Consider the following 12,039-nt stretch of genomic DNA (forward strand, 5'->3'; position numbering starts at 1 on the left):
GTGTAAGATAAGGGAAAGATAAAGAAAACTAACATTTATTCAGCTCCACCTATATTTTATGTACATAAAATTATTTATTACTCAAATAGCCTTGTGAAAGTGTAAATATTCCCATTTTATGGCTAAAGACTGAAGTTTATCTATAACTAATAACTTCACATTATGAAATGAATACATGAGTAAACTGGTATTTCATATGAAACTCTTTGATTTCTGTCTCCAAATAGTTTAATTCTACTTTCAGAAATAGCAACATAATTATATAAAAAATGCCATAGAATCATCACTGCAACTTATTGGAAAGTCTTATTCAGTATGGAATAACATCTTATTCAGTATGGAATAACAACAACATCAACATACAATAACTAATTTATGCAGTATGTTTTTCTTAGGAATGCAATTAAAATTGATGACTTTTTGGAGGTTATGTATATATTTAATTAACAGGAAGAGATATCAGTATGTAGTGCACAAGGGATTAATTCATTATTTGAAAAGATATGGTTTTTCTATTAAATGAAATAAATGTGGAAGATTTGGAATTGTGAATGTTTGAAATTTCTATGGATGAAATGTACCTAATAAAATTTTAAAAGTATAACCATTCTGTGAGAGGCCACATGACCAATAAAGTATTGAGAAGAAGAGTGCATGAGTGCAGTGGCTTACTTAAAAACCGTTAGAGGGCTGGCTTATTGTAAAACCTCAGGGCACCATTGAAAGTGCAATTCAAGTAGATGGTCCCTAGTGGACTTATGCAGTGTGCGGCCTGTACAGCCATATGCTGCCAACTTAAAATTCATTCACAAAACTCCATATGTCCAGTTTCTTTTCAGTTTTCACTCTACATTATCCATATATACTTGACAGCTAAAAACAAATATTTCTTAGAAATTTCTTAGAAATGACTACTTTCAAGTATAGAATCATACTTTATGTTGTAGTAACTATTGTAAACACATGGTATTTTACCTTTATTTATCCCAATTATGCTTCATTTAGTTCAGAATTTCATGGGTAAAATAAAAATGTGTTGTTACTGTTTTATTGAAAATTACCAATTCCTTCTGCAGTGACTCCAATGTAGGGGTTTGGGTCTTTAAATTCAGAATGCAGACCAATAAACAATTTTATTTTAAAAATAAATAACATCTGGAAATTTAACTTTTTTTCTTCTTGTCTCATATTAGTTCAGAATAATTAATAAAAAATGATTAAGTTAAATCTTACATTTTCATAATTTGTGATTCTCATACATTTCTTAAGCACATAAGAATTTAACATAAACTTAAAACACTTGGTAGTAAACACAGTAGGGGAAATAAATGTAATGACATGAATCTTTGTCTATACCCAGTTAACCTATTAGTTCAAACCCTATGTAGATGCAATAGTCTGATTCTGTCCAAACTTTAATGCAATTAGTTGGGTTACTATTATTTTATCTAGATCAGTTCTTTGCAAGTAAGTTTAAATAATAGATGAAATCTAATTTAAGTGCTCTAAGAAGGCCTAAAGGCCAGACTTACAGAGCTGGTTAATAAAAAATAAGAAAATAGTTTAAAATCAAATATTATATGTACTTGGACAGTTCAATCGGTCATGATTTTTCTTGAAACTATAAATGTTCCCTTACACAGAGCTTGTAGCATTGGTAGTCAGGCTTATCCTGTGAGGTTGCTAATCAAAAAAAAGATCAAACGTTCCTGGATTTTCAGGTACAGACAGAAATGTACCAGGATGTTCAGGTAAACATTAGCTATATTATTTCTACTTTATAACTAGCCAATTGTAACTAGAAGAACAGTTTTTAATATAATATTGCAACTCCAGCTGGACTCTTTTCTTGTAATTCTTAGATGTCATATTTAGAGGGCTGTAAAATTTTAAATGTCTATAAAAAACCTATGCAATTTGATTCCTAATTCTTTAATATAGGAGACTCATGAGATTGTTAGGAATAACCAAGGGATCAATTGGATACATTTCAAAATGAAATAGAACAATATGGTAATTATACAAGATTTTCAAACACACCTCTTTTTCGTTACAGTTTAGATTCTGTAAGATGAAACTTTTTAGATTCTGCAAGATGGAAGTCACATATTAAACTACAAAGTATGTGTTAAGCACCTATCGCATTCTTTATTCTACATCGTTGCATACAATTTAATAATTAAATATTTTGAATTCAGTTTATCATATGATTTTTAAATCATTTAAATTGATTGTGCTTTGCCTTTTGCCTAAAAAGTTGTACCACAGGACAATAAGGACTAGTTTATTATTTTGCAGTTTTAATATTTTATAATGCCACTTTTTTTTTGAGCAGAGTTTTGCTATTGTTACCCAGACTGGAGTGCAATGGCACGATCTCGGCTCACCGCAACCTCTGCCTTCTGGGTTCAAGCAATTCTCCTGCCTCAGCCTCCCAAGTAGCTGGGACTACAGATGTGAACCACCATGCCCAGCTAATTTTTGTATTTTTAGTAGAGACGGGGTTTCACCTTGTTGACCAGGATGGTCTCGATCTCTTGACCTCGTGATCCACCCGCCTCGGCCTCCCAAAGTGCTGGGATTACAGGCGTTATAAAGCCACTTTTATATAGCAAGCATTAACAGCAAGTTTTTAGAATATGAATATAAAATCCATTAAACTGCATTCAAACAACACGACATATGTTTCGTATTATATATGTATATGATTATATACAGTTATCTCTCATTATCCAAGGGGGATTGATCTCAAGAACATTTGTGAACACCAAAATCAAATTACTTAAATCCCTTCTATAAAATGACAAAGTATTGACATATAAACTATGCATATCCTCTTATATACTTTAAACCATCTCTAGATTCTTATTTTTTGAAAATTTCCCATTAGAGGTGCATAACTCACAGATATGAAGATCCAACAGTAAATATAAGAGTAATAATATAAGGCAAACTATATTCTGACTGTTTAGAATTTTACATTTCTTTACAAATGTCCTCCTTCAAGTGGTTGAGTTTGAAAATAAGCAAAGACTATTTCCAAATTGGTTGAAATGTCTTCAGCTTATTTAATGGCTTATCAGAAATAATTTTATATTATGTCCCATTTCTAAGTTGCATATATGGATGAAACTAAAAAGAACAATATCTGTTAACATTATGCAATGTGAAAATTTATAATAGGGTCTCTAACATAACTGGAAAGAAACATTAACTCTTTCATAGATTACTGTTATGCAAAGCTATTTATATCATAGAAACTTTTAAATGATGGAAAAATATAAATTAATTGCTTCAACAGTAGTGAATTTATTGAATTTACATTGCTGTTAGAGTTGGTTGTCATTTTAAAAATAAATGGTAAGAAGTATTTTTCATTATATGAATATAAAATACTTTTAAAAAGTCCAAACCAGGCATTCCTAGGAAAACCAAGGTGATCTGTTGACAATTAGGAAAGCAGTATGAGTGATCTCTCTTTATAGCTAGCTATCAGATAGATGATTAATTGATTAATAGACACATACCATATGAAGGTATTTTCACAAGTAAACCAATTAATATGTAATATGTGTTTTCTAAGGCACACAAAGACTAATTAAAGTTTGATAACATAGGAATTAAACTTTCTTTGTTTAACTACAATCCTTGAAGTAACATTTTTAATGTCATTGCAGACCCACCTTGCCAGACAGAGCTCAGCAATATTCAGAAGCGGCAAGGGGTAAAGAAGCTCCTAGGTGAGTAATAGATCATTCTTCTGAAGCCTTTATTGCTTACATAAATAACCCCAGGGAAACAGCAACATAAAATCAATATTAATCCAACAAAGATAGGCTGCACTAAATTTCAGCAAGAAAATTTATGAACTTTTTGAAAGCCATTAAACTTACTTTTATTACCTTACCTATTGAAAGATATGATGTCTGTTTTATTACCCTAATATAATGTTCATTTTGAAAGTTATTAAGTAAAAAGAAGGATTTAAGCAATGCTAAAGTTATAACCTCAGCAGAAAATTCAGTTCTATGTTTAAGATTTAAGAATTGGTGACAAATATGTACATGTGTATGTGTTATTTAAACCAAGTACTTTTATAAATTGGGTGAAAAGATACTTTGAGTACCTCAGGGAAGTTTGAACAGACTTGTTAGTATTTTTCATTAGTATTTTTTACTGCCTTACATTTAATAAGTAAATATATAAGTATGTAAATAGATATTTCAAATGTTATTCAAAGCTTTAAAATATTTGAATGTTTGGCTATAAACAGATCATTAAATCATTTTATAAGAGTTTTATTTCTTATAATCATAGTTTTTAAACAAAGTACTTTTGGAATAGTTCTAAATTTATAAAAAGTTACAAAGTTCCGAACGTTCTTCACCCAGCTTACCCTAAATATAACATCTTGCATGTGCCAAATAACAGTGAAACATTTGAAAAATCTAAGAAATTAGCATTGCTATAATCCTATAAGTAAGCTTCAGACTTTATTTGGATGTCACCAGTTTTGCCACTGATCTTTTTCTATTTTAGAATCTAAAGCATGACACCACCCGTGCAGTATTTATTTTCATATATATTAACATGCTTGTGTATTTAGTGGCACATAACTCTAATGTTTCTGGATCTGATTAATCTGTGCTATATTTTGACTTGCTATCTTTGTAATTACAATATATTATGTTTCAATAAGAGGATTTTTAATATTACTTGCAAATCCTTGGTTCAGTGCCCATTATGCAAAATTAAAAGTTTAATGTTTTGTAATAAAACATTTTTAAGCGTGAAAATTACCCAGGATAGATGCTACCATATGTCATGTTTCTTTTACCTTTGTTACAAGATGCATATCACTGCTCACAGATGAAAATAATACATTCTGACTGGGCACAGTGGCTCACGGTAATCCCAACACTTTAGGAGGCCAAAGTGGGCAGATCACCTGAGGTCAGGAGTTCAAGACCAGCCTAGCCAACTCAGCAAAACCCCACCTCTACTAAAAATACAAAATTCAGCCTGGCATGGTGGCATATGCCTATAATCCCAGCTACTAAGGAGCCTGAGGCAAGAGAATTGCTTGAATCTGGGAGATGGAGGTTGCAGTGAGTCGAGTGGTTGCACTCCAGCCTGGGCGACAAAGCAAGACTTCGTCTCAAAAAAATAAAAAAGAAAGATTTTAGCCATGTGCCAAGGAGAAAGCCATTGAAATCAAACTTAAAAATATTTTCTACTTAAGGTCCATTAGTAACAAAAATGTATTAGAATCCAGGTTTTGATTATTTGAAGCTATAAAAAAAATTATGCCCATTTGGAAATAGTTATCTTCATTCTTCTTTCATAATATAAATGAAAATTATTACAGAGAACAGGAAAGGCTTTAAGCATCTCTTCTAATTTGGGTGGGATATGAGTATGCATCTAAAATTGATCACTTGTTAGAGAGGAGTATGGTGCCACATGTCCTGATTTTGTAGTTTCAGTCTTTGAATGTAAAAGAGAACACTCTGAAGAATTATACTGAAACTGCAGACATCAACCAACTTTGCTGGCATAAATTATCAATTATGGTCACACTAATTATACATCCTAACATTTGTATGTCAAATATGTCAAATGATGGTGGTTGTAAAAGATGTAGATGTAACAATGTTGAATTTTTTCCTTATTTTTTTTCTGGCCTTTAATCCAGAGAAAGTGTTCTGAAGTTAGTGATATTCTGTATATTTCATTGAAAGATTAGCAGTTCAGATATTTCAAACAAATTATGGTTTTTAAACTAAGTTAATCGTCTATGTATGACTATTTTCAAACTTTTTGAGATAGTGAAATTATTATCCCATATGGTTACAACACTAAGTAATTTTGTCTTTTATCCCTTTACTTATATTTTTTTAATATTACCAAAGAACTATTTTGCTTCTGGGCACAGAAAAAAAATAGTCAAAAAATAAAAGAAAATATTTTTATCTGCTAGAACTTATATTCTCATGTTGGGAGTACTTACTAAAGAACATGACATCACTTTTAAATTACTAATTAAGCATTTATTATGAGCATTGTGCCATAGAGTATGTTATATTTTATGCATATAAAAATAGTGTCTGGCCAGGGGTAATGGCTCATGCCTGCAATCCCAGCATTTCTGGGGGCTGAGGTAGGCCGATCACTTGAAGTCAGGAGTTCAAGATCAGTCCTGAAAACATGGTGAAACCCCATCTCTACTAAAAAAACAAAACTTAGCCAGGTGTCATGGCACACACCTACAATCTCAGCCACTCAGGATGCTGAGGTAGGAGAATCACTTGAACCTGGGAGGTGGAAGTTGCAGTGAGCTGAGATCACACCACTGCACTCCAGCCTGGGCAATAGAAAGAGAATCAGTCTCAATAAATAATAAATAAATAAATATAAGTGTCTATCTGTTCTACCATTCCCAATAGACTGTGTTCCCACTAGACTGTGGGTTTGAGATGTTGTTTACACAACAATGAAAATGAAGAGAACCTAAATATTTCTGACCATAGATGATATCACAATGTAGTGTTGAAAGTATTCAGTGACAGTCAACACACAAAAACACACACATAGAATGCAAGAAGTAATCAGAAATCTTTCACTTGAAAAGAACTCTTTAAATCGCAGTCACATTTAAGTCAAATCCTAAAATGGAAGAGAGACAAGAGAGATTCTAGTTGAGATAAACAATGCGTAAAGAGATGAAACAGCGCTGAATTTGGAAAAACAGATAGCTTGATTTGGAAAGAGCATGGCATATAGGAATGAACCTTTGGGGAAATGAAAGTATAAAGTTGGCAATGACGAAGGCAGATGGTGACAGGTCTGCCAGGCTAAGTGGTCTAGGTGATTTAATATAAGCATGGCACCAATCAGATTTTAATTTTGTATTGTGCCTGTGAAACAGTACACTTCCCACTTACTAGTGGGAACTAGTAAGATAGCAATTTGCTTAACAAAGAAGATGAATCCATGAACCATAAGCAGTTTATTATGGCAATAATGACAGGAAAGACTTCCCTGATTTCTTCTAAGGCATCACTGGTATCTATCCCAAAATATAGTGGACACTCCATATGTGTATGTCTTTGATGCATTAATGCATATGGGGTACCTATCAAAAGGAGCACAGCTTATGCATAAACTGTATGTGTGTGTTTGTATGTCTACATGCTGTTTCCACAGGACAGTATATCCCCCTGTGTGATGAAGACGGTTATTACAAGCCAACGCAATGTCATGGCAGTGTCGGGCAGTGCTGGTGTGTTGACAGATATGGAAATGAAGTCATGGGATCCAGAATAAATGGTGTTGCAGATTGTGGTAAGGAGAGGATTACTTATTTCACAATTTTCCAAGCATAGAATTAAGCGCTTTAGAGCCTCATTCATTTATTCAAGAATTTAATGAGGACTTACTCTATGCAAAAACTATAGAATATATATAGGGTGGAGGGATTGACAAAAAGACTTGCTTCCAGTATGTTAAAAACTTGGATAGATAATTAGTGGCCATTGCATAATTTAGATTTTCTAGAGAGATTAATTAAATGTTGGGTTGCTTTCCTACTTCAAATTCAGAAAGCTGTTTCCATACTTCTTTTCCTCTCAGGTAAAGCAGCCCTTTTTCATTCTGCCTACTATATGTCAAAAAACCCTATTTATCATATTCAGATGACTCCATTTTGTCTGTATACCTCTGGAGATGGTGATTTAGGGAATATGTGGGTTCACTGGCCAAAGAAAAACAAACCTTTTTAAAGTAAATATCCATAAATTACAGCTATATGAGCATGTTTCCTTGTGCTTGAGTGAGGAAAATGTAGTTTGTTTAAAGGGAATTATAGTTAATAGTCTAATTCTTTTTTAGGAACATGCATTTATGTATGTACTTAAAATAGAATGTAACAATTAGTTGAACAGCATATACATGCATTTAAAAGTTTCCATTGTGGTACCATGTGTAGTTCATAAAACATTTTTCTAGAAGTGTCAATTATGTTTGTATTATGGACAGTTTTTATGACAAAAGCCACTTTATTATACACACACACACACACACATCAGGAATTAATTGTGTTTCAATTAATATAAATGAGCAAAAATAAGAATAAAGTAGTTATTCAGTTATGCATTTTAGAAATATGTAGATGTATTCTTCAAGCAATTTTTAGACTAGTAAACCAAGCCTATTAACAAAAAGATGATGAATAGGAAAAGTAATCTCATTTAATCTTTAAATTCCTACTCTGAATTCATTTGTTCATAACATTTTTAATAGCTTAGTTTTGGTTTGCTGACCTGGCCAATGTGATAAGATTTAGGTAGGAAGAAGGAGTATTTTCAGTAGCTGTCTTACGTAAATGTTACATGCAGGGAACATGTCTTTGTAATATACTGTAAAGTAGTTGCGTTATTAATTACTTCAGTTGTTTGACGATGATAATCCATAAATAACTTTTTTATGTTATAAATAAAAACTATACGGAGATGAGTTCCTTATGTGAACAAGAACATTGTCTTTGAAACATGGACATCCAAATTTTGTTAACATTTTGTAACTAATACAGTAGATGAAGTTGGAGAATAGAAACAATATTTTATTCAGTTAAGATGAAGATTTTAGTGTGTTGTCTTGAGAGATCAACCAATTTACAAACCTTGAATTACATCAAATAGGATTTTTTTTGTAATTAGCTACCAAATAATTATAAAAATAAAATATTAGCAAGAGTAGAAAATAAACACATTCTATCATTTGAGGAGTTGAAAAGTCAAAACACTGAGTGCTAAGAAGTATGTGCATTATTGCCTCGACGAACATTAATAGTTATTTTTAAAATATTTTGTAAAATAGTAGTTTTCTGTTGCTATAATAATTAATTCCCACTGAGTGGCTTAAACAACACAAATTTATTATCCTGCAGTTTTGTACATCAGAAGTTCAACCAGGTCTCACTAAGCTCAACATGAAGATGTCAGCAGGTGATGCTCCTGTCGAGGTTTTAGAGAAAACACTGTTTCATTGCCCTTTCCACTTAGAGGGGGCTCTCATCCCTGGACTTATGAACCCTTTCCTTTAACCTTAAGCTGACAACATTGCATCTCTGATTATTCTTCTGTAGTCATAGCTCCTTCCCAATATATCTGGAAAACATTCTTTGTTTTTAATAACCTAAGTGGCTATTTGGACCCACCTGGATAATTCAGGATAATCTCTCCAATTCAAGCTCCTTTACTTACCCACATTTGCAAAGCCCATCTTTCATGTAAGGTAACATATGTATAGGTTCTGGAGATTAGGAAATGGACATCTTTGGTGGGGCAATTATTCTGCCACACTTGTAGAAGAAATTTTAAATTATTTGTAAAATGGACAGTCTGACATAAATTTCTGTAAAAACTGGGCTGAAATCAATATCACTGGACTGGAAATCTTGCATAACACACCTCAATAATGACTCTGCTTTTAGCAAATACATTTTAAGAAATGATAGAATTTAACAAGGGATAATTTTCCAAATAATGGATCTTTACTTGTCTTTGATAAATAAGATAGAAAACAAATTACATTTTACAAAATATTCTTAATTTTCTTAAGGATTTTATCTCTCAGAAATTATCTCACTAATTAGTCAAATAAGGGGTATGTTTACTTTCACTTTTTTTTAAGCAATAGATTTTGAGATCTCTGGAGATTTTGCTAGCGGAGATTTTCATGAATGGACTGATGATGAGGATGTTGAAGATGATATTATGAATGATGAAGATGAAATTGAAGATGATGATGAAGATGAAGGGGATGATGATGATGGTGGTGATGACCATGATGGATACATTTGATTGATGAGAGCTGAAATCCATAAATTCTACATTTCTAATATTTACAGATTGACACCCTATTTAAAATTATCTTCTTGCCCAATAACAAAATGATTCTAAACCTCACATATATTTTGTATAATTATTTGAAAAATTACAGCTAAAGTTGTATAACTTTATGTTTAAATAATAACCATTTGCTTTGAGTTTTCATATTCCTTATATAAAAAGAAAATACATATGCAGTCTAGCCAGACAAAATAAAGTTTTGAAGTTATTACCATAAATTTTTCGTGAGACCAAACTGTGTAAATCTTCCATAAGCAAAATGACAACCAGTGCTTGGTATCATAGTGTTCATTTTTTGAAAGATAATTCTAAGAGAAATTAGAAACAAATAACTTACTAATGACCCGAGTCCTGAGGATTTAAGAAAAATATGCATGACCTTCATTACAATTCCAAAGCAGCATCTTGCTAGACCTAGATGAGTCAAGATAACAGAGAGATACCACATGGCAAGAAAAACAAAGTGACAATTGTAGAGTTCTCCATTGTGTTTAAATAGTGGTGTTTTTAACTGGTATTGTTCTGGATCTAACAGGACATTTTACAAAATGGCAAGTATGGAAAAACCATGGATTCTGAAAGTTAAAAAATTTAATTGATCTTTCCAATGTGTATTTTAATTTGGATGGCAGTCTCATGCAGATTTTTAAAAATATTCTTTAAAACATGAATTTCTTGCCTTTCTAGATTTCATTATCTTTCTGGTCAGCAACTTAGGGTGCAGAATTTAAATTAGGAAGACAAAGGGAAAGATTGATTTAAAGCATATTTTTACAAAGTTTGTTATTTGCCCCAAGGTCAAATTTTAAATTCTTAATTTTCATTTTATTTCCCAATTTAGATAAAAATTTGCATTTAATCTTAGAATTATGTATTTTTTGTTATTAATGCCTAAACTTAGAGAACGTATTGTATGGTGCCTTGCAAAAATAGAAATAGAAAGATTTTAGCATGCATACCAATATAGTATATTAGGCAATATATAAGCACACCTAATTAACAGATTAATATCAGTAAAGGTACTGCTGCTGGAATGAAGAAGAATGGGACATGTTTCTTTCTTTTTTTCTATTGTTACATAATTGCCATGTGAACTTGTTTATGATTATTGTGTAAAGTAGCATTTAACTGTAGCAAAAATTACTTTAACCACTGTATTTAAGTTAGCATGTTAATTAATTGTGCAGACATTTGGCACAGAATCACTCTTAAGTATATCAGACCAATGGTTTTGTGCCCATAATAAAAAATGGAAAGACCTATTGAATGTTGCATATTGGTATCATCAATTTCAACAGTGGATAAACTGGTTTCCCAGTATAAAATTCATTGAAAGCAAAATTGATGAATTATTTCCATTTAATTTATACGCAATACAAAATTTAATGTTGACTTTATGTAATATTTAAAGTATAATGCATTTTCTTTTTTTAACTGTTTATGTACAGTTTACAAAATAAAGAATCTTGTAACCAAATTAAACTGTTCTTCAATGGTTTTTCCGGAGTACAACATGGTAGCATGAAGGCTTCTTAAGCTATTCCTTGATTTTTAAAATGAATGCATTGCAAACTAGCTAGGGGAGCTTCCTGAATTTTAGAATTTCAAAATTAGGGTTCTTGGAATCTTGAATATTATTGTTCAATGTATGCTAAAATGTATTTTTCTTGGTGGTGGTTTGTTTTAATTTGTTTCATTTGTCATAATATTGTAAAATGGATCATATTTTTGTCAAGGCTGTGTTTTAAAACCCATTTTCATGGAGTCATACTTAACATATTTGGCTAAATTTATATAGCAACAGGATTTTGAAGAGTTGTCAGATAGCCTTGTCTATTTAACAAATGTATATAAATATAACTGATTGGTTGGGAAGAGACAAAATCAAATTCTATACAGATGTTTAGCAAATGAATTTAAAATAACAAATATAGCAATGTTGAAGTTAAGCTATTTTTTAAAGACGTGTCTCTGAGACTCCGAAAAAGCAACTAACTCAACAGCAGATAGAAAATGAAAAATATTACACTATAAAACTTTATGTAAATTATTTGTATACAGTATATATTTTTATGTGTGCATTTTAAAATTCTATTTGTAGTGTATATTAGGTCTTTTCATTATCATG

General features: G+C 31.4%; 1 protein-coding gene across 4 annotated transcripts in view; it reads left to right on the plus strand.

Annotated features, from left to right (window-relative positions):
• SPOCK3 (SPARC (osteonectin), cwcv and kazal like domains proteoglycan 3) overlaps nt 1–11,388 on the plus strand; it is a 670,557-nt gene extending 659,169 nt beyond the window's left edge. For 3 of the 4 annotated variants that reach the window (XM_054252809.2, XM_008992482.5, XM_078366314.1), the window contains 3 exons: nt 3,678–3,740; nt 7,207–7,344; nt 9,694–11,388. In XM_054252809.2, coding sequence (XP_054108784.1) covers nt 3,678–3,740; nt 7,207–7,344; nt 9,694–9,863 — 371 coding nt within the window. In that variant the 3' untranslated portion in view covers nt 9,864–11,388. The remainder of the gene's footprint in view (nt 1–3,677; nt 3,741–7,206; nt 7,345–9,693) is intronic. The other variant, XM_078366313.1, reaches the window with a different exon arrangement.
• The last annotated feature ends 651 nt before the right edge of the window (nt 11,389–12,039 follow it).

The sequence above is a fragment of the Callithrix jacchus genome, chromosome 3 (genome assembly GCF_049354715.1).
Source record: "Callithrix jacchus isolate 240 chromosome 3, calJac240_pri, whole genome shotgun sequence".
Classification (NCBI taxonomy): Eukaryota; Metazoa; Chordata; class Mammalia; order Primates; family Cebidae; genus Callithrix; species Callithrix jacchus.